At 37.1% G+C, this 24,731-nt stretch overlaps 1 protein-coding gene across 1 annotated transcript; it reads right to left on the bottom strand.

Annotated features, from left to right (window-relative positions):
• Window positions 1–17,183: 17,183 nt before the first annotated feature.
• LOC107506766 (HLA class II histocompatibility antigen, DR alpha chain) lies at window positions 17,184–21,766 on the bottom strand. Its single transcript, XM_016137623.2, has 5 exons — window positions 21,608–21,766; window positions 19,431–19,676; window positions 18,722–19,003; window positions 18,253–18,418; window positions 17,184–17,599 (listed from the first exon to the last, which is right to left on the bottom strand). The coding sequence occupies exons 1-4, from the start codon at window positions 21,687–21,689 to the stop codon at window positions 18,264–18,266; spliced, it is 765 nt and encodes a 254-aa protein (XP_015993109.2). The 5' UTR covers window positions 21,690–21,766; the 3' UTR covers window positions 17,184–17,599; window positions 18,253–18,263.
• Between the last annotated feature and the right edge of the window lie 2,965 nt (window positions 21,767–24,731).

Below are 24,731 nucleotides of genomic sequence, written 5' to 3'. Positions count from 1 at the left end.
TTCCAAAGACAGGAAAAGAGAACTATTTCTTCTTATGTGATTTTCATAAGGAGCAACTGGACTTTACCAAGAGCCCTCCAAGCAGACCCACTTCCACACATACTAGGAGCACCCTGGGCTTACAGTGGTAGGCTCAGCAAAACCATGATTCACCTTTTGTGGAGTGGGCCTGCCTTCCTTGATGCATATGAGAAGAAAAGGAGCAAAAGTATATTTTTTAGAAAGAAATGGTAGATGGGGTAGGTGAGAATGAATTGAGAGTACATAAACTATAGTTTCTGGTACCATTAGATTGTTTATATTTTAATTATTTCCTCATGAAGTGTGATAGATTCTTGATGGGCAGCACCAATTCAAGGTTGTGAGGTTTGTTTTTTTAACTGAGTATTAAATTCCAGCCATACATCTAATTACAACAAACAGATAAGCAAGCAAGAGGATTATTTATTCATTTTAAAACTAATTATGCTGATAGTTAATTTTATGAGGAAAAATATATTTTCATGGAAATTTTTGAAAAAAGATAATAAAAATGATTAGCTTTATAAAATGCTAGAACCTAATATTCATTAATTTTAATAAACACTCTCTGATTAATTATTGGTTAAATACATCAGTAAAACAGAGTTCACAATTACGTCCTTGAACAGTTGAGGCTTAGTTTAAGATAGGGTTTCAATTGTTGGTAAAATGTATATTAAACTCATTTTAGAAAATGAATCCTGGGTGATTAAAAACAAAATGAGAAAAAATAACAAAGAAATTAAATATGAGTTATTTCCATTATCATCACTAATGTTATATGTTTGGGTATAAAAAGCCTTTTTAAAATCCTGATGTATTGTTGATGGGAGTATATAATTTATAATTAATCTGAAAAACACGGGCAATTTATTTCTTTTTCAAATTAAATTATTGGGGTAACATTAGTTAATAAAATTACATAGGTTTCAAGTGTACGATTCAATAATATGTCATCTGTATATTGCATTGTGTGTTCACCATCCAAAGTCAAATGTCTTTCACAACATATTTAACCCCCTTTACCCTTATTTACCTCCTCTTTTCCCAATCTTTTTCCCTAGTAATCACTAAACTGTTGCCTGTGTCTATGAGTTTTTGTTTGTCTTGTTTATTTGTTGTTTTCAGTTTTATATCCCACATATAAGTGAAATTGTATAGTTCTCAACTTTTTCTGTCTGGCTTGTTTCACTTAGCATGATCTCAAAATCCATCCATGTTGTTGCAGATAGCAGTATTTCATCTTTTCTTATGGCTGAGTAATATCCTATTGGATATGTATATCATATCTTTTTTATCCAATCATCTATCAAAGAACACTTCCGTTATTTCCATGTCTTGGCCACTGTGAATAATGCTGCTATGAACATTGGTGTCTTCTTCAATTTTTTAAAAAATGCCTTGCTTCACTAATTTTATTCTTAGGATTTTTATTCTTTTTGCTGCAATCCCAAAAGGAATTTTTAAAAATTTTTTTCTGAAATTTTATCGTTAGTGTACAGGAACACAATGGATTTTTGTGCATTGATTTTGTATTCCGCAACCTTATTGTATTTGTTTATTGCTTCTAATAGTTTTTTGGTGGAGTCTTTAGGATTTTCTATATAGGGAATCATGTCATCTGCAGAAAATAAAAGTCTAGGAACATATGGCTTTACTAGTGAATTCTACCAGTCCTTCAAAGAGGACTAATATTTATACTTCCTAAACTCTTTCAAAAACTGAAGAAGAGGCAATACTTTTTAACTTATTTTAGGAGGCCAACATTAGTCTAATACAAAAACCTGGCAAGGATAAGACAAAAAAATATATTACAGACCAATATCTCTAATAAACGCAATACAAAAATCCCAAGCAAAACACTAGCAATTCAAATACAACAATACATTTAAAAGATCACACATCATGATCAAATGGGGTTCATTCCTGGGACACAAGGATGGTTAAACACATATCAATCAATGTGACACACCACATAAATAAAATGAGTATAGAAGGAAACTACTTCAACATGATAAAGGCCACATATGAGAAATCCTCAGCTAATATCATACTTAACTATAAAAACCTGAAAGCTTTTCCTCTAAGATCAGGAACAAGAACTCTTATTCAATATAGTATTGAAAGTCCTAGTTAGTGCAATCAGGAAAGATTGGGAATGAAGAAGTCAGATTGTCACTTTTTGCACTTAAAAAGTTAAAAATACATTTGCCGTATGACTCAGCAATTTCTCTCCTTGAGATCTACCTAAAAGAAATGAAAACGTATGTCCTCACAAATATATGTATGTAAATGTTCATAGCATTAGTCATAATAGCCAAAGACCTGAAACAATACAAATGTCTATCAGTTAAGATAAACAAAATGTATTATATTCATATAATGAAATAATACTATTCAGTAATAAAAAGTAACAACTGAAAAACCTGAAAAGAAGAAAATGATACATGCTACAAAATAAACAAACTTAAAAAATGTTACACTAAGTGTAAGAAGCCAGACACAAGAGACTATGCGAGATTTCATTTACATATTATATCTATAACTGGCAAATTTGTAGACATAGAAAGCAGATCAATGGGTGCTTGGGATGGGGGTAGAGAATAACTGTAAGCAGAGAACATTTTGAAGATGATAGAAATATTCTAAAACTGGATTGTGGTGATAGTTGCACCACTGTAAGTTTACTAAAGCCATTGAATTTTACATGTATTAAGAGTGAATTTTGTGGTATGTAAGTTACACCTCAATAAACTTGTTAAAAACAAACTTTTTGAAAGGAAATCTTTCTAAGGAAGACAAAATCTGAAAGACGTAGCAGAAAAAAATTATTTGATTAACAAATTCTTTACTTGAAAAAAATAAAATTAAAACAAATATGTAAAGCTCAGGAAAAAACTGTGACACACATGTAGACATTAGACCTTCTTATTATGTAAAATTTCCAACAAGTCAGTAAGTTAACAGAAACCCAAAAGATAATTGGGCAAATTATACTGACCATTTACATAAGAGAATATACCAATGGTCAACTAATATAAACTATTTATCAAAATTCACCAAAAAATGCAAATTCAAATGACAATATGATGAAATAGTCCTTCTTCCAAATTGACAAATATGTATTTCTTTTTTAAATCATGGATTTAGAAGAGTCTGTGAAAATGGATTCTCTCATATACTGCTATTAGGATAGTGAATGGGTGGCTGCATGGGAGTATCTATTATAATTAAAAATGCAAATGCTATGTGACTAACAACAAAAATTCATTTTTAGATATCTATATTAAAGAAATGATATTACGTGAGCTTGAGCAGACATAAAGCAGAATGTTTGAAATAATAAAAACATTTTCAAATTCTGAAAGAAAAACTAAAATTTGTCTTGCTTGTAAAAATTCTATACATCAAAATATTATAAAACATATGAATGACAATATGCCACAAGATGATGTTTAAGTATTATGAATGGCAATATAAGCATAAATTGGTATACCCTTTCGGTAGTTTAGATAATCCAGTATCTCCATCCCAGGTGTTTACACTCCAGATAAATTCTCACATACATGCCCAAGATAACATTAAAAATGTAATAGAAAAGGAAAGAAACAGTCTGAATTTTCAGATAGAGAACAGATAAACTATGGGATAATGATACAAAGAAATAATACACAGAGCTCTAAATAAATGAACTAGCACTATCAACATGGTTAGGGAATAAATTATAGTGCCAGTTAAGATGATGAAAATTACAAGGTCCATCACTGCCACCATAAAAACAAAAAAAAATGTTTCAACTAAACCAAACAGATAAACTGGATAAATATTATTTTTAAAGACTTCAAAGGGCTTTAGATACAAAGAATCCAACAATGCCAAATTCTGGAGATGAACAACTTCTGCTTAGGTAAGCAGGGACAAGAGCACACTCTTCACCCTTGAGTCATCTGTTGAACATCAGAATGTGTGAGAAATTGGGCCTGGCACAGAAATGGAGATTGTGATGTGGTAAGGAGAAATCAGATAAGTTTTAAATAACTCCGTGGACTTGCGTGGAATCTATAGAGGCCCCTAAAATAACACACGCTACTTATACCTGCCAGTTGATTTTCCTTCCAGAACTTTTGCTAAGTTTATGGTGTTGGGGTGAGAACTTAGGAGGTAGTGATATAAGGCAGGAAAACTTCTTTACAGTGTCATGCAAATAAACATTGGTAAGGAAATCAGAGATATGAACAATACTTCAACTATCTCAGTTTAATTAGCATTTGTAATTGACATATACATTGATTATGTCCAATAACTACAGGATAAATAATTAAATTTCATGAAGAATATCTATGAAATAGGCCATATGTTATGTACATAAAGCAAGTCTCAATAAATTTGACAGGATTAAAATCACACGGAATATATTATTTTATTTGACCATAATCTTATTAAATTATAAATCAATAAGATTGGGACAATGGCCAAGTTTTTGGAAGTGAAATAATACACTTCTAAATAATCTACTGTCTATCAAAGAATAGTCAGATGAGAAATTAAATATTTTAAAATAAGGGGAAAGATAAAATGAGAGAATATTGACTTCTGGTCAGGATGGATGAGTAGGTAAATGCTGTGCTCACCTCCTCCCATGACCACATCAAAATTACAACTAAATTATAGGATAACCACCCTTGAAAATCATCTGAAGACTAGCTAAACAGAACTCCTATGACAAAAAATATAATAAAGAAGCCACACTGAGACTCATAGGTGGGGCAGAAAAACAAAACAAACAGGTTCACACACCCATGTGTGGTGGTTAAAAATTGGAAGAAATATCTCGGCTGTAGAGGTTGTCCTCTAAGGAGCAAAGGGTCTCAGCCTCACAGTGGGCTCCCCAGCCCAGAGCACCAGTGCCGGGAAGAGGAACCCCTACAACATGTGGCATAGGAAATCAGTGGGTCTTAGTTTGAGTGAGATGGAGGCCTGCTATAAACACAGGTGTCTTCTTAAAGGGCTGAGCACAGACTCACTCACTAGCAAACGCTCAGGCTAAGCTCCAGAGAAGGAACTCAAAAAATGCCAGAGACACACTAGGAGGACCTGAACTGTCTGACTTCGAGGTAAGGTCTGGAGGGGCAGCTCTGGCCGTGAAAGAAGTGCCGGCAGGTGCCGTTGTTCCTTTATTAAGCCCTCTCCTCACACACTGGCAGGAGCAGATGGGCTCCATTAACATGGCTAATACTGGTCGCCCCATCCTGGTGATTTCCTGAGAACCTGCCTCACCCAACCCATGGAAAAGCCTGAATCTCTTTCATTGGCTGTTCCTCACAGGCTACTGGCCTTGGCTTATGCTGTGGATTTTCTTAAAATTTCTCAAAGGCCCATGATCCCTAAAAAACCACAGCTGGCCTTTGCATGCCCTGTACCAGAGGTCCCTAAGTCCTGGGCCACAGACCCGTACTGGTCCGTGCCCTTTTAAGAACCAAGCTGCACAGCAGCAGGTGAGCTGCAGACCAGAGAGAGAAGCTTCATTTGTATTTGGAGCCGCTCCCCAGCACTAGCATCACTGCCTCTGTTCCACCTCATACCATCGGGAATTGGATTCTCATAGGAGGACCAGTCCCTGGTGTCAAAAAGGAACCGCTGCCCTATACCACTCACTACATAGCCTCCAGCCTGTCACCAGTGGCAGCCAGCCTTGGCTCACAGCATAACCTCTCCCAGGTGCCTCCAATTCCAGCACAGGCAGATACCAACCACAGATTATGTTATATCTCCTACCAGGTGGACCCGGGCAGGGCACAGGCAGCAGCTAACCACAGCCTGCACCAAAAACCCTTCCAAGGAGCCCCAGAATCAACAGAACCAGTAGCCAACTTCAGATCACACCAGAGAACCACCTAATTAACTCCAAAAATGACACACCCAAAGAGCGGACTCAGCAAACAATAGAGCCCCACTAGGGAGAATCCCTCTTTGTGGGGTCAGCCCCTGTACAACAGCTTGTCCACTGTAGTCATGGCCATTCCTCACAGCCTGTCATCCTGAAGGTCAGTGCCACCACTGACATGCCAATAGCAATCAAGGCTCAACTATAAAGGGACGGCACATACAACCCACACAAGGAATACCCCTGGAGCACCTGGTTTAGGTGACAAGGGAGTCTGCACCATTGGACCCTACAGAAACCCTACTACATAAAGCCATACAGACTGGGAGATGTAGTAGATCTACATAATACATAGAAACAAACATAGAAAGGGGAAACAAACATGTCCCAAATGAAAAAGAAAGAAGAATACTCGAAAAATGAGTAAACGAAATGGGAGCAAGCAACCCTATCAGATACAGAGTTCAAAACACTGGTTATAAGGATGATCAAAGAATTTAGTGAAATTTTTTTTTAAAGCATAAAAAAGGACATAGATTTCATAAAATAGAATCAGTCAGAAATGAAAAATATAGAGGGGTGTGTGTGGAAATAGCGTAGATGATCGAGGCTCTGTTCATCCCTCCAGCGACAAAATCAAAGTTGTGACAGAAACAAGGAGCAAACAGCAAGGAAAATGGCCTGGAATCTAGATGAACAAGCCCTACAACTAGAGAGAGAACTAAAAATTCATCTTGCAATGGCAGAAGGTAGGACAGGACGAGGACATGAGACTGTCCTGTTCAGAGTGACTCAGTGGGACAGAGGCTACACCATTGGCAGCCAGCAGCTGCACACCACTCTTACAGTGTCTGCAACTGGGCTTTCATGGTGATAGACCTGCTTTCTCTGAGCACCAGCACCAGGTCAGCTGCATAGGGGACACCAAGGACTTACAGGGAGACACTGAGTTGTCAGAGCAAAGGCCGAGGGCAGACTCCCTCTGTACAGAAATGCCCGTAGTACACACTATTCCTCTGTTGAGACCACCCCCCCCCTTCCAGTGTGTGGACTCAGTGCCTCCATAACTGAGACAGAGTTCATCAAACTGGATAACAGAGGTTGCTCCACCCAGAAGATTCCCTGAAACTCTGCCTCCCCCAACTCGCAGCCCCACTCAAGCCATATCAAGGTGTGTCCTCGCTTAGTCAGGTGCCCCTTGCCAAGCAGCGCCTAGACTCACACTGGTGGCAGCTGGCCTCAGTTTCTGATGTGGCCTTTTGAGGCAACTATAAGCACAGCATCTGTGGATTGCTTGCTGAATCTTAACAGGTGGCCCTGAAGGGGTAGAGGCTTGGGTTAAGTTTGGCCTGCAGCAGAAACCCTCTCAGGACTGTGCCACTGGACACTGACTACACAAATCCACACCAATAAGACAAGAAGACTTAGGTGCTTTGCTTAGTACATAAAAACAGGCACAGAAAGGTGGCACAAATGAGAAGACAAAGAAGCAGAAACCATATGAGAGAACAGAACAGATATCCAGGAATAATGGAGTCAAGTAATCTAACAGATGCAGAGTTCAAAACACTGATTGTAAAGATGCTCAATGAATTTTTGGGAAGTGTGGATAAATTCAGTGAGATAAAATACATAAAAATGGAAATGGATATTATAAAAGGAAACCAGTCTGAAATGAAGAACACATTATCAGAGATGAGAAGTATATTAAATAGAATAAACAAAGGAATAAACAAAGTGAATAAAGAAGAGAATGGGAAATCTAAGGACACACAATCAGAATGACAAGAGTAAAGGTGCCAAGACTATAAAAATAATTTAAGGAGCATATAGAACACTATTAAGGGTCTAAATACCCCTCTGATCGGTGTAACTGAAGAAAATTGAGATGTTGAACAGCTGTTTGAAGAAATAATGATGAAAAACTTCCCTAACCTGGTGAGAAAAATGGACATAAAACTCCAGGAAGCTCAGAGAATTCCAAAAATCAGGGATCCAAAGAGGCCCACGCCAAGACGCATCATAATTAAAATGTCAAAGGTTAGATACAAAGAGGAATCTTAAAAGCAACAAGAGAAAAAGATAGCTACCTATAAGGGAACACTCATAAGACTGGCAGCTGATTTCTCAAAAAAAAAAAAAACAAAAAAAACTATACAGAACAGAAGAGCTTGGCAAAAAATATTTGACAGGATGAAGACCCAGGATCTACAACCAAGAAAACTTTATCCAGCAAAGCTATCATTTAGAGTTGAAGGACAGATAAAGAACTTCCTAGACAAAAATAAGCTAAAGAAATTTATCACCACCAAGCCAGTATTACAGGAAATGTTGGAGGGACTTCTTTAAGAAGAAAAAACATGCATCAAAAATAGGAATAAAGGATGGTAACAGCTACATTGAATGAAAAGGAAAACAAGATGCCTACATGTTGTTTATAAGAGACTCACTTTAGATTAAAAGACACAGACTAAAAGGAAGGGGATAGGAAAACATATTACTTTGATAGACCTAGAAGGTATTTAAGTCAGATAGAAAAAGATAAACACTAAATGATTTCACTTATATGCCATATCTAATGAATAAAAAGAATAAACTAATCAAAAACAGATTCACAAATATCATGGACAATTTGGTGACAGACAGAGGGCAGAGGGGTTTGGGGGCTGAATAAGTTAAAGAAGTACAAATTAGTAGGTGATGGATGGTCACGGGGATGGGGAGCATGGCATAAGGAATGCAGTTAGCATTCATACGGTGGCTAGGTGGAGGGTCAGGGGAGGGAGAGAGCATGGGGGGGGAGGTCGTTTTATGAACTATAAATGTCTAACCAATGTGCTGTATTCTTGAAACTAATTTAAATAAATAAATTTTAAAAATACAATTATGAAAAATTTAAAAAACTAAACCAAAAGAAATAAACAAAAAAACATGATATCACCTCACACCTGCCAGAATGGCTATTATCAATAAGTCAAAGAATGACAAGTATTGGTGAGGATGTGGAGAAAACAAACCTCTCATACACTGTTGCAAATTGGTACAGCCACTATGAAAAACGGTCTGCAGTCTTCTCAAGAAAATTAAAAATAGATATACCTTTTGACCCAGAAATTGTACTTCTGGGTATTTATCAAAGAATTCATAAAGATCTATGCCTATGTTCATGGCAGCACAATTTATAATAGCCAAGATATTGAAGTAACCTAATGCCCATCAACAGACAATTGGATAAAGAAATTATGGTTCATATATATAATGGATTATATTACTCAGACATTAAAAAAAATGAAATCCTATTATTCACAACATGGATGGACCTAGAGATTATTATGTTAGTGAAATAAGTCAGACAGAGAAAGACAAATATCATATGATTTGACTTACATGCAGATCTAAGAAACAAAAAGAACAAACTAATCAAAAACATATTCACAAATATAGAGGACAATGTGGTGACAGACAGAAGGCAGAGGGGTTTGGAGGGCTGGGAGAAAGGTGAAGGGTTAAAAAAAGTACAAATTAGTAATTGATACATGGTTACAGGGTTGGGGAGCGTGGTATAGAGAATACAGTTAGCATTAATGTAATGGCTAGGTGGAGAGCCAGAAGAGAGAAAAAGCAATTAGGGGGATCATTTTACAATCTATATAAATGTCTCACCAATGTAACGTATACTTGAAACTAATTATAAAATAAAATTTTAAAAATAAATGAATGGAGACTATATTTATCAGCTGAAAAACTCAACCTAGTAAAGATGCTGATTCTCCTCTAAATTGATATCCTAGTTTACTCTCATTTCAGTCAAAATCCCAGCAATAATTTTAATAGTTGCAGACAAAGTTATTCTAAAATTTATAAGAAAAAGCAAAGGAATTAGAATAGATAAAACAAACTTGATAAAGAAAATTAAGTTGAGAGATCACTTTAACCACATTTAAGACCTTTATATAGCTACGGTAATCAAGACTGATGGATATTGTGCAGTAATGGACATAAATTGATGGAACAATATGAAGAATCCAGAAATAGATCCACACCAATTCATTCTGACAATGGTGCAAAGCTATCGAATGAAGTCTTTTCAAATGGTGCTGGAAGAAGTGAATATCCATGGGGGAGTGGGGAGAGAAAGAAAAAAGAAGGAAAGAAAAAGGGGGAAAAAAGAGACCAAGTCTCACACTTTATTAAAAAAATTCACTCAAAATAGAACAAATATTTGAATGTAAAATGTAAAACTTTTAGAAGGAAACAGAGGAAAAAGATCTTTGGGACCTAGAATCTGGTGAAGAGTTTTTAGACATGACACTAAAAGTGGAATTCATAAAAGCAAAATATCAATAAATAGCTTTATCAAAATTAACATTCTATAAATATTCTGTTAAATGAATGAAAAGATAAGCCACATATAAAAAATATTTATAATCCCTAAATATTACTAAGGACATGTATTGAAAACCACATAATATCATGTATATGTGGGATATAAACTTAAAAGCAACAAATAAACAGGACAAGCATCAGAGACTCATGGACAATAGACTAGTGGTTACCAGAGGAGAGGGGGCATGGGGAGGGGGACGTAGATGGGGTAAAAGGGGCCAAATATGTGGTGACAGAAAGAAATCGAACTATGGGAGGGGAATACATAATGCAAAATATATATGCCTTATTGTACACCTGAAACTTGCTGGGTTTCATTAACCAATGTCACCATAAAAAATAAAAATAATTTTTTTAAAAAGGGCTTGTATATAGAATATAAAAAGATTCTCAAAACTACACACTAAAAAAAAAAATCTAATTACAAAATGGGCATAAGACATGAAGAGACATTTTATCCAAGGGGATATCCAGATAACAAATGAGCACATTGAATATTTAATACAAGTAGACATTAGACAAATGTAAAATAAGAACATGATAACATGCCACTATAAAAACAGCTAAAATATAAAAAATAAAATACTGAAAATTTTAACTGCTAGTGAGAATGCAGACAAACTGGATCTTTCATACACTAAGGGTGAGAATGTAAAGTGCTACAGCTTCTCTGGAAAATAATTCTACAGTTTCTTTAAAAAGTAAATTTTCCTTAAACATGATCCAGTAATTACATTTCTGAACACTTATGCCAGAGAAGTGAAAACTCGTGTTCACACAGTAACCTTACACAAATGTTCAAAGCAACTCTTTTGGTAATGGTCTCAAACTAGAAACAACCAAAGTGTAAGTGCTTGTTAGATGTTAGAGGGATAATGTCTGGAGGGAAGTGGTTGTAACTATAAAAGGTAGCATGAGAGAGATCTCTGCTGCAATGGAATGGTTCTGTGCTTGATTGTGGTAGTGGTCACGCAAATCCATAAATGTGATAAAACAAACATAGGCATAAAACTATATGTACACATTGTACCAATGTCAGTTTTCTAGTTTTGATATTGTACTACAGCTTCTTAAGATATAATCACTGGGGGAAAATAAGTGAAGGGGTCTACAGGATCTCTCTATACTGTCTTTGCAACTTCCTGTGAAAATATAATTAGCTCAAACAAATAATTTTTGAAATTGGATATCTAGCTAAAATTCAGAACCCTAAGAACATCAAATATTAGTACAACAGGGACTTTCATTCATTTGTGAAAGAATGCAAAATGGTACAGTCACTTTGGAAGACACTCAGACAGTTTCTTAACAAAGCTGAATGTACATTCCCCCCCCCCCCAGGCTTTACGGAAATATATTAGAAAATTAGTTGCTCATGTTTACATATTATATTGGCACACAATAATATATTAGTTTCAGTTGCACTACATAGCGATTAGAGATGTATACAACTCACATAAGATCACCCCACAAAATCTAGTACCCTTCTTCCCCCTTACATATTTATTACATTATTAACTATTTTCCTTATGGAACACCTTATATCTCAATGTCTATTTTGTAACTATGCATTTGTATTTCTTAAACCCTTTGCCCTTTCTTGCATCCCCCCAACACCCCTCCCATCTAGTAGCCTTCAAAATATTCTCCATATCTATGAGTTAATTTCCATTTTTTTGTTTATTTTGTTCTTTAGATTCCACATGTATGTGAAATCACATGATATTTGTCTTTCTCTATCTGACTAACTTCATTCAGTGCCATACCCTCTAGGTCCGTCAAGGCAATATCTTTTTCTATCCCTTTCCTTTTAGTCTGTTTGTGTCTTTTAATCTGAAGTGAGTCTCTTGTAGGCAGCATACATAGGGATTCTGTTTTCTTATCCATTCAGCCACTCTATTTTTTGGTTGAAGTACCTCAAATTCTTTTCCATTTGAGGTACTTGTTGATGGTTATTACCATTCTTTATTCATTTTTCTGACATATGTTTTTTCCTCTTAAAGAAGTCCCTCCAATATTTCCTGTAATACTGGCTTGGTGTTGATGAATTCCTTTAGTTTATTTTTGTCCGAGAAGCTCTTCATCTGTCCTTCAACTCTAAATAATAGCTTTTCTGTTAAAGTATTTGTGGTTGTAGATCCTGGGTATTCATCATGTTAATATTTCATGCCAAATTTTTCTGTCCTGCATAGTTTCTTTTGAGAAATCAGCTGCCAGACTTACAGGTGCTCTCTTCTTGGAAACTTACTGGTTTTCTCTTGTTGTTTTGAAGATTCTCTCTTTGTATTTAACCTTTGGCATTTTAGTTATAATGTGTCTTGGTGTGGGCCTCTTTGGGTTCCTGGTTTTGGGGGCTCTCTTAGCTTGCTGAGTTTGTATGTCTATTTCCTTCACCAGATTAGGGAAGTTTTTCATCATTATTTCTTTAAAAAGCTCTTCAATTTCTTGTTTTCCTTCAGGTACCCCTATGACATAAATATTTTTACATTTAATTATTCCACACAAAAATCTTAAATTACTATTCCAGTCTTGGCTTCTTTTTTCTTGCCATTCTGATTGGGTATTCCTGGCTTCCCATCTTCCATATAGATCCTCTTCTTCACCCACTCTGTTGATTCCCTCTAATATACTCTTCATCTCAGATAATGTGTTCTTCATTTCTGCCTGGTTCCCTTTTGTAATTTCCATTTCCATTTTTATGTTTTTTATCTCTTTGTTAAAGTTCTCACTGAGTTCATCTACACTTCTCCTAAATTCATTGAACATCTTTATAACCTATTTTTGAACTCTACATCTGTTAGATTGCTTGACTCCATTATTCCTAGATATCTGTTCTGTTCTCTCATATGATTTCTGTTTCGTTGTCTTCCCATTTGGGCTGCCATTCTGTGTCTGTTTCTTTGTTCCAAGCAAAGCTCCTAAGTCTCCCAGTCTTATTAATGTGGTTTTGTGTAGTCCAATATCAGTGTCCAATAGCATAGTCCTGAGAGGGGTTCAGCTGCAGGCCAAGTTTAGTCCCAGCCTGTGTTACTCTGGGGCTACCTGTTGAGATTTAGCAAACAATACGGATGCTGAGCTTATAGATGCCTCAAAAATGCCCTAGAAAACAAGGTTAGCTGCCACCAGTGTGAGTTGAGGCGTTGCTCAGCAAGGAGCGCCAGACTTGATGAGGACACACTTAGATGTGGTTTAGGTGGGGCCGCGAGTTGGGGAGGCAGAGTTTCAGGGAATCCTCTGGGCAGAATAACCTCTGCTATCCAGTTAGATGACATCTCAGCTATAGCGGCTCTGGGTCTGCACACAGTGAGGGGAAGGGCTCAACAGAGGAGCAATGGATACCACCAGCAGTTCTGCCCAGAAGAGAGCCTTACCTCCTGTCCTCACTCTGACAACTCAGCTTCCCCCTGTAAATTCCTGGTGCCAACAGTGCAACCCACTCTGCGCTGGTGCTCAGAGCAAACAGGTCTGTCACCGTGAAAGTCTAGTTACAGACGTGGCTCCTTTATGAGGCATCAGCAACTACCAGGCTCTGCTGCCATAGCCTCTGTCCCACTCAGCCACCTGGCTGTCTCCTGTCCTCACCCTGTCCTACCTTCTACTGTTGCAGGTTGATTAATTATTCCTCTCCTTAGTTGTAGTGCTTCTGTTCATCTAGATCTTGGGAGACTTTGCTTGCTGTTTGCTCTGTGTTTCTGTCACAACTTTAATTTGGTCACAAGAGAGATGAACAAAGCCTCTATTATCTACGCCATTTTTTTCCGGAGTCTGGCATACTCTTACCATATGATTCAGCAATATGTCTCAGGGATTTACTAAAATGAGTTGAAAACTTTTCCACACAAAAACCTCTACACAAATTTTTATAGCAGCTTTATTATAATTACCCAAACTTGGAAGCAACCAAAATGTCTTTCAATAGGTGGATGGATAAATGAGCTGTGGTAAATCTATATGATGAAGTGAGATTTAGTGATAAAAAGAAATAAGCTATTAAACACATAGAGAAAACTTAAATACACATTGTTAAGTGAAAGAAGTATCTTAGAATGAAAAAGTTATTTGATTTAATTATACGACATTCTAGAAAAGGTAAAACTATGAAGATGGTAAAAAGATCAGTAGTTTCTAGTGTCCAGGGAGAGAAGTGGAAGGAATAGATGGAGCACAAGAAATTTTCAGGTCAGTGAAATTAGTCTTTATGACACTGCAATGATGGATACATAACGTTATCCATTGTCAAAAGCCATTGAATTGTATAATACTAAAGTGAACCCTAATGTGAGCTATCGACATCCATTAATAACAATCTGTCGATATTAGTTCATTAATTGTAACAAATGCACCACACTACAGTAAGATGTTAATTATAAGAGGTACTATATGTGGAGCGGGGGAGTACTTGGGGATATGTATAAACTCACCTACTTTCTGCATATCTTTTCTGCAAACTTAAAGCTTCTCTAAAAAGGAAAGTCTATTCCAAAATGCATTTTTACATGGTAAGATATAGATTTACTTTTTTTTCTTTTTTTAAGTTAAATTTATTGAGGTGACATTGGTTAATAAAATTATAAAGGTTTCGAGTGTACAATTTAATAATATGTCATATGTATATTGCATTGTGTGTTCACCACTCAGGATTAAATTTTTCTTTTTTTATTCCATACTTGTCTGAGTTTTAGCATAGTTTCTTTTGTGCATAGACATATTTTATAACTAAAAAGTGGAACTCTGTAAAAGAAGCATCTGAGCCTATTATACATATCTTCATTTTTCTGAAGACTTTGATATTATAAACCATAAGTAGAGAAAATTGCTACTTACAGTCTTGTAGGATTGTTAAAAGATTAACTGGGGAACACTAAAATATTTGAGGGTTTATTTTAGCAAACATCGATTTAAATCTGGCAGCACCAAATAAAAGCGGTTAAAAGAGTTCTGCCATTAGGAGCTAGGAAAAAAGCTTTTATAGAAAAGACAAGGAAGCTATAGATTGGCTATAGCATTAGTGAATGCCTTACTTTAGTTGGCTCTTTATGATTGATTGTTCTTAAATTTTGTGTTCTGAGATACGAGTGCACTTACAGGAACTGACTTCATCTTCGGTTTGGGGTTGTTAATGTAGGCAACCAAGGCATGAGGATCTTCTCAGTCTAATGCCTCTTTGTTTAATTACTTTAATAATTCCCCCCTTTTGGTCATCTTCTCACACATGAGAAACTGACTAAAACTTTACTACTACCACTGCTTTCAGTCAGCATCAGGGTTAAGTTGTTCATGTTTTGCTGGGAAACTCATAGGTTAAGATGTCAGATTTGTGGAAGGTTTTCACTGTTTATCTCATTATTCATCTTGTTGCTGTTTTTTCAAACACAGTAAGATTATCTAATGTACTGCTGATGGCTGTGAACACAGCTCATCAGGTAGGCTGCAATGATGACTATCAGGGGGACGATACCAAAATAACTAAAGTATGCTTCTTATCTAGGACCCTATGAAACAAACCATTTAGTAGCAAATATATCAAAGAATGTACCTAAAGAGGCATCAATCTGTTTTAGCCAAGTGGCACGTTTGTTTATTCCTTGTATTCGAGTTTCTATAATACCAGATGTGTTAAGCTGGGTAAAGCAGGAGGTGTTTACTATGGCACAGACACTTCCTTTTTCAGCAAACAAGTGATGTAAAGCAATTCTATTATTTAAAACCACCTTATCAGCTCAAGATAATCCTTATGCCGAAAAGGCATATGTCGGGGTGGCATATTTTGCTACCCTTCAACTCATGCTTCTTTGGTTTGTGCTTATTTTGTTTTGTTTCTCTTAGATTTTTTATTACAAGCTATAGAAACTTTTAGGAAAAATAATGAAATTTACTATTTTGAATATTGCTCATAAGCATGGTACCTAATTACATTTCTTGCATTTCCTTTAATTCTCATAATAACTAAATATGGTAAAAATAAGTATCAGTATTTTCATGAAAGAAATCAGGCTAAACTGAGTTACATAAGATACCAGTGAATATATAGCTAGTAAATGATCAAACCAATACGAAGCCCAAGTCAAATTCATTTCAAACACATATGCTAGTCTACCACATTTGTCATGGATAATTAACCTTTACGGTTTGGGGTAGTTTCTGGTAACTATTTTAGAAATAAATATCAAGTAATAGTTTCACAGAGAAGTGAGCAATAGGTCACTGTATCTCAAACATTCTTTCCTCCCACTTAATACCATATTCTCTCCCTGCTGCCTTTACTCAGTTTTTCCACTGAGGGACACATTCCAAATACAAGACGGTTACAAAAATAAGTCATATTATTCTCCTGGTAATGAAACAGGCTACCAAGACTATGTTGATAAAATGAGTAATGTTAATCTTCAGTGTTTAATCTCATTCCTCATGGAGCCTGGAATGGGTGATGTTGATTTGTAAATTCTGTAATATATATATATATATATATATATATATATGTGTGTGTGTGTGTGTGTGTGTGTGTGTGTGTGTGTGTGTGTGTGTGTGTGTATATTCTATATATATTCTGCTTCTGACTCTAACCCCATTTTTTCTACACCATTTTTCTCACCTACTATGAGACCAAACACTAGGCTTTACGATTCACCCTACTGAAGATACAGATATCTCATTGAATTGCAGGCTCAAGAATCAAAACCAGATTCTGAGTTGGTTGCTCAGTAAAGATCTCCCAACAAACTTTAATCTAGAGTTTTTCAGATGAAGACTGGACCACAGCAACTGGATTGCTTACAGATCCTCTGAATAAGATACAGCCCTAATAAACCTGGATATTTTTAATTAATAATAAGTTTATAAGACATATCCAACATTTTGACATTTCAGGATGAATTGGCTCAGACACAAAAAATTCCACCTAAGGCTCATTCAATAGTTTATTATAGTCATAAAAATCACAATCACAGTTTGAAGAAACCTCAAGCAATAAGTACAAAGGAGATGCTCCCATAGAACATTTTTAAAGTTTCCATAGTGAAAAAGGATCTTATGGGGCCTATTTTAGAGGCATTGCATGCCAACAAAAGATAGTGGGAAATGGAGGGAAAACAGATACAGGAAGGGGTAATAGACAAGGAAGCTAGATGTTAGAACATGGAGAGATCTAGAAGGCATCATCATTCACAGAGTGACTAAAGGGCTGGAAAGTGCTGAAGAATGGTTGTCTTCTCTGAGATAAATGACTGAAGTATTGTCAGGTTTGTAAAGATATTAAAGCAGAAATCTCTTCATTGATCTTTCATTCTTCTCTCTAGGAAAGTCCATTACCTGTAGCCAGATACACATAGTTACCAAAGAGTTTAAAATGAATATTTTGAGAACTTACCTTCAGATTCCTTCCTCTTCTCCCTTAATCCTTTGACTTCAGAAAAGTCTCTTAGTATTCATCTGACCTCTAGTAAATACAACCTTTCCAATATGAAGTGCTATGAGCAGACCGTGCTTTACCTTCTCTTAAAACTTCCAACATCACTTTTTAGATTGAAGAAGCAAAAACAGACGTTGGTCTCCAAGAAATTTCCATTTCATGCAAAGAATCTACACTAACCCCAAAAGAGCCAAGTTCTGAAAGTGCTTTTTGACCCGATGGCCTGCCCAGAAAATATAAGCCAGGAAGTACCCAAATCTTGAAGCTAACTTTCCTAGATCACTGGATCCAGTATTCTAATGTAAAACAATAGTCTTAGGCACTGGAGATAATTTCCTAGACTGAAAGTCTAGGTGCACAAATATAGACAGAAATAAGAGACCTTGCAGCTTAGAGTTACCAGACAATGCCAGTGTCTGATGCTGTCTTAGCAAAGGTGACTCAAGAGCCAAGGCTTTTCCTACTTTTTCCCCTTAATGGCATCACATGTTTCTCTCCCTGCTCTGTTTCCTTCCCTTTATAACTACATATATGTCTTGCACATCAAACCCACCTGCAAGTGCCTCACAGAGGACCTCGACGTTCAACAGCATTGCCTTTGCGCACTCCCTTGATGATGAAGATGGTCCCAACAATGATGCCCACCAGACCCACAACCAGGCCCAGGGCGCACACCACATTCTCTTTTGTCTCTGGGAGTGGGGTTCGTGCTTCAAACTCTGGGGAAGTATAAAACAAAGTATAGAAGTAATAAATGTAGTAGGGAGGAGCACTTATGACCAAATATCAGGTACTAAGTTAAAAGAACAGTTATTAATCAGTTAAAGAAGAGGAAGACAAAATGATGTATCAAGGGAATTATAAGCTAAGAAGTGAGAAAGACTGGATAATGAGAGAAAACAAGGAATAGGAATTGTAGAAGTTCTTATGAAATAGTTAAGGTACTTCGGGTCCCAAAGTACCCAACACATGCATCACAGGAGGAAATCATAAAATAAAAGAGAATGAAGATTGGTTCATACCCCAGTGCTTGAGAAGAGGCTCGTCCAAACCCCAGTGCTCCACCTTGCAGTCATAGACATCCTCAGTTGAGGGCAGAAAAGGGAGATAGTGGAATTTGCGGAAAAGGTGGTCTTCTCTTGGCAGGAAGACTGTTTCCGACACTCCAGTGGTGACAGGTTTTCCATTTTGGAGCCACGTGACATTGACCACTGGTGGGGAGAACTTGTCGATGAAACAGATGAGGGTGTTGGGCTCTCCCAGTTCCACAGGTTTGTTTGGGAGCACAGTCACCTCTGGAGGTACTGGAGGACATATGACAAAATTAGCCATCTATGCTTAGACATGGCTCTGCCCTTCCACTAAAACTGAAAAGCAGTTGAGATTATGCCCTGAGAAACAATGCCACAGTCTCAGACACCTATCTCTGATACCTTCATTGTGAATTGGAACCAATATTAAGGTAAAGATGTCTGAGGACCTCATTCCTGGCTCCCCCAGCATGGATTCAGGGAAATAACTTTACAAATGACTGTGGATGGCAGAGACAAGATGTGAGAACATCAAGAAATGAAAAATCCATGAAGTCTGGGTCTGTAGCATAAGAATTTTGGGCTTGCTTATGGCAAAGTTAGGCCCCTAGAAGAGAAAGTCAGTCAAAATAACATGACACAAAGAGCCGAAACATCTATTTTAAAGGACGATTCCCACATCTGCAATGGAGAGAGTTACCATTGGTGTTTGGGGTATGGTTGGAGCGCTTTATCATGATGTCCAGGTTGGCTTTGTCCACAGCTATATTGGCCAATGCACCCTGAGCTTCAAAGCTGGCAAATTCACCAAATTCTGTAAGCCGCCAGACTGTCTCCGTCTTTTTCATATCCACATGGAAAATCTCATCACCATCAAAGTCAAACATAAACTCAGATGATGTGTCAGGGCTCAGATAGAACTCAGCCTGGATGATCACATGATTCTCTGAAAAGGTAGAAAAGGGAGTTAGGGTTGGAACAAGCAGAGGAAGATGCAGAAGAACCCAGGACGTGAGACACAAATTGTGGGCAGGGGATGGTGGAATGGGATAGGGCTGAGTGGAATGGAGGAGTGATAGAGCATAGGGATGAGTGGAAAGATGAGGCCTGAGTGGAGGACATCAGTGTTGAACAGAGGTTGAAGGGAAGAAATCAGGGAGTTGTATTAGAGAGAGTAGACTGGAGGAAACAGGGTCTGAAAACTCAGTCTTGTGAAATGGTTGTTTTTCTCATTATTACTAGCCAGAAAAATGATTCCCACTTTAGAAATCCAGCAGCAGCTCCTAAAAGATTGGTTTCTGAACTCTGAAATCAAATTAAATTTAAATTTTCTATTTAGCTACTTACTATCCTAGTGATCTTGAGTAGATTAGTTTACCTACTTATATGTAGTTTTCCTATTATTTTCTTCTGTGGTTTTGCTTCTATGATGAAATCAGACAAGTAAGCAATTTCTTAGTTTATCATCAGGCCTATAACAAGGACTTTAGAATCAGAAACTGCTTTACATTTAAGGACCAGACCCATGGAAAACATAACTGGGGGCCGAAGTACCTAGGAAATTAAGATTGAGACCTCGTAGTGTTGTAGAATACCCACTTTCCGGGATCTATATCCCTATGAGGGAAGAATTATATTTGAATTGACCTCAGCAACATACCCTTATATCTTAAACTTCTTAAATTGAGACTATCATTATGGAACCTATTTTATTATGATTGATACTGAGAATAATCTATACCAAGGAAATCATCAACTTGAAATAAGAAAGCTACAATTGAAGAATGTACAGCCTCTGTGGTGTATGTAGATGAGAGGGATATTTTAAAGTCTGACTGTATATTGATAAAGCCACATACTGGTTTAGCATTTGTTACTATTTGTGCACACACATACATGTGCACATGTGCACACATACACACACACACACACACACACACACACACAAATATCTTGGTTGCTCCTTTCCAACCTAAGGGAAGAGACTGTCTTTCCAGGTATGCATCCCCGCATATGTGTGGCTCTTTCTGAGCAATAGAAACCTACAATTCCCTTCATGAATCTAGGAGCCGGGTTATTGCTTTATGTATTTTCATTCTCCCTACAACCCCCTTTGGGGGTCACCTGCGTGAAGAATATGGTTTCACAATACATCTTCACAGCAGCACAGTGTTTGCTCAGGAGATGGCAAAGAACATCAGACTCTTTAATTCATTACTTATTTTTCTACTCTCTTATGAAAATCACTAAGTAACCGTGACTAAAGATCATTGTAAGATTCACTGTAGAAGGGCTATCACTGTCCCAAAAGGCAGTAAATTAAATTCAATTCATATCAGCACATCCACTCTTCCCCTCCTCATGGGTAGTTTGGGAATTTTTGGTGACTTTCCTTTCTAGTGATCAATTTTATGTCAGTGCTCAAAATATGCTGACAGAATTTACATGCCAAAAACAAAAAACCAAAAGCCTCCTATGTATTCACCAAACTTCTTGTATTTTTCTTATTTAATCCTCACAAAATTATGTGGGGTTTTTAATTTTCCTAATTTTCTAGAAAGAGAAATCAAAGCCCACAGAGGTAGCTTGTTAATGCCTGTCAGAAAATATTTCCCCCTCAAGTTCAGCTTACCACAAAGTCAATGGCATTGATCAATATACAACCCAGTTCTATTCCTCTAAACTAAAATGGACTTATTTCAAACTGTGATGAGAAAAGAACTCTTCCATCCACAATTTATACTTTTAAATTTAGACCTGCATAATAACTATCACACATTTCTTTCAATCCAAAGATTGTCTTGCAGATGTCCAAAGTTTATTTCTCCAATGCTCTCAGAGCTTTATATCCCTAGTTTTGATTTTCTCAGTACTTACCTGTGATAGCCCATGATTCCTGAAGTTTCATCAGGAGAGCTGTGATGAAAAATCCAAACATCGGGATTCCAATTATGGCCATTTTTCTTCTTGGGTGCTTTGATGGATGTCAGTAGAGCCTAAGAGTGGGGCAGAACAGACAAATAAGTGAAAAGAGAATTTAGGGTATGATAGTGTCTTGACTGATTGAAATTCAAATCAGTTGAGCTGCACCCAATTAGCAAAATATTTTGAGATGACACATCTGTTGCTAAGGAAAGGACTCTTACAATGGGTCCAGGAAAGGAAATACTTTCTTTATTGGATAAAAAAATAAATAAATAAATTCTTAATCAAGCAAACGAACACAAAACAAACAAACAAACAAAAACTTTTTGAGAATTTTAGGCAATCACTCACATTATTCCATCCCAATCCAAGTTCCGGAATGGGATATTTCCCAAAGCACTTTAGTGAGACTATAATCAATGCAACAACCATAAGTGAGAGTTAATTTCAGACCATGTCTCTGTGCTGTGACAGCTGGGGAGTTTATTCAAGGGACAACAAATCATCTAAAGAGAAGTTATATTGTCAGGCTATGGAGAATGCCTGAATCTTGGCAGTACTGTGTGATAGAGCTTCACTTAAAAAGTCTCTTATTGCTTCAGGCTTCTGCTCCACTCTCCTAGACTCAAAGTGGCCAACTCTACCAGAACTTAGGATCCCTGGCACGATACAATATTTAGGAAAAATCAGAGGAGAAACTCTGAGTTTCAATACTCCTCCAAAGAGAGAGTGATAGAAAGCCACCCCTTGGAAATGGGTGGGATGGTTACTGGAAACAGTGGACTGTTAAGGGGGGTACCTTTTACTAACGCCTACCATAAATATGGCTAGACATTAAAGTAAGCTTGGTGACACACCTCACTCATCTCAGGTCAATAAATAGGGTGGAATAAATTGGGCAGAGCTTATTTTCTAGAAACCCTGGAGATAATAACCTGCAGGAGTGCTTTGCCATCACTCTCTCATGTTGTATGATTATTGAAGTATTGATCCGAAGAATTAATTTTGATATTTACTATTGAGAATACTGAAAATTAAGACTTACCTGCATGTTTCTGAAAATAGAGTGCAGCAGAAAGGAAAATGAAACTATATATGGAAAGGATTAGAATCCAAATACTTCTAATGAAGAGAGACCTGTCAGTTAGACAGACGGTGGTGAGTTCACTGTTTAATATTAGTCATAACACATATACTCAGGGTGGAATTTCTATACTCTTGCACTGAGGTCTTATCCTGCCCTGCAGCTGCCCTCACAAATCATGAGGGCAACACCCTATTCATTACTGATTATCCGATCACGTCTCAGGGCTTTGAATACCCTCTGACACTGACTTCTAGATCACCTGGAGAGCCCCATAGACTGGTTTGTGCTAAAATTAAGGAATGTATTTCTTGAAGGTAGAAGAATGGGCCAGATGAAAGTTCTACAGTATCAGTCTCTGCTGAGAGCTGATCCTATGACTTAGGCTTGTCATCTTCTCTTTCAGAGGAAAACCTGAGTATAATTTTTCTGTGTCTGCCATTTGCTGCTGTGATACCTTATTCTCACCAGGAGCTCAGTAAATATATGGCAAACTCAGAGATATTTTACAGAAAAATATTTTACATGTCATAAGAGCACCTTTAACCCAAGATGTTGCTTAGTAACTTATGATCTTGTTTAGTCTTAGAACACTGATTGGTTCTCCTCATGAGATTACTAAATTTGGGAGACTTCAGAAAAGACTTTCGGTTCTTTTTCTCTGTGATAGAAGAGAAGTTCTTATCTGGATACTATTCAATCATGGTTCCTTGTTCTCTCCTAAACTTTAGTTTCCTATCTGTTCAAGGGAATTTCTGAGGACACTTGAACACGCTCTTCCTGATGGCCTTAAATGGTGAGGAGCCACTGTACCAGTCATAGTTCAGTGAGGAAATAGAAATCTCCACAGACACTCTCATATGATTATTTATTATGATTCTTCCCAATTACAGGAAATTATATCTTAAAACTGTTAGGAATTCTGGAGGAGCACGAATCAGTGCAGACCCTCAACTTTAAGAGGTCAGAGACCTATAGCAAGCCACTACTGACACCATTGCTTCTCTGGAGCCCCAAGGGAAAAAAAATGTCCAGGGACACAAGGCTTTTGCCAAGACTCCTGTCTGTGAAACCCTCGTGTCCACTGCTTGAGATGGCTTCAAACTATCTGCCACCTCTCAAATCTCATAAGACTCCTTCACTGGCAGAACGTCGGCCACATTTAGAAACCTGGGGCAAGGAAAGGTTGAGAAATATAATATTCTTGCTTCTATTTCTTATAATACAGAGAAGACTATAGATGTAAATGTGCTCCAGAGAGAGAGACAGACAGACAGAGACAGAGACAGACAGAATGAATTTGGAAACTCTGAATCCACATCTCATCATATTTCCCTACAAAACAACCACAAGTTCCATTACTGTTAAGTTCAGCATCCATAGTGAGGTCATTCTATAATTCCTAACTTTTTGTCTGTTCTAGAAGGTGCAAGCTTAACTTTGATAATTGAGAGACCATGGAGGAAACCTGCAAAGAAGCCTAAGAGTAGTTGACTTCAAAAGCTGACCCCAAATGGCCTATTAACAGTTTGACTCACTCACTCGGTACCTCTTCCTGTTCTTTTGACATTCTGTCGACTTCAGAGCTGCTTTCGACTCTTTCATTTTGGCACTCCAAAGCCAGAACAAATCCTAGGGATAGAGGGCATTCCAAACATATTTTTTTTTAAAAAAAGGAATTTAATTTAAAGGTAAAATTTAAAATTGTAAGGTACTTTTTTAAAAAATTAAACACTTCAGAGGATTCAGTTTATCAGATACTTTTTGGATTGATTCTAAGACAGCTATGATCTAACAGTACAATGAGCCCTTCAGCTTAGACTGTAGGTCCATCAGAACTAGGAATCACCTCAGTACTTCATCCCTGGGTATTTCAAGTACCATTATTACTGACCTCTGGTGGAAAATCTATAACGTGGGCGATTTGTTAAGAATGCTGGGTCTGGGCAAGAGTCCTTGGAAGCAGTTGCTGTATTACAGTTACCTGATTTT

Source organism: Rousettus aegyptiacus, unplaced genomic scaffold (assembly GCF_014176215.1).
Source record: "Rousettus aegyptiacus isolate mRouAeg1 unplaced genomic scaffold, mRouAeg1.p scaffold_m13_p_1, whole genome shotgun sequence".
NCBI classification, from domain to species: Eukaryota; Metazoa; Chordata; class Mammalia; order Chiroptera; family Pteropodidae; genus Rousettus; species Rousettus aegyptiacus.
This window is presented reverse-complemented; position numbering and strand designations above follow the sequence as displayed.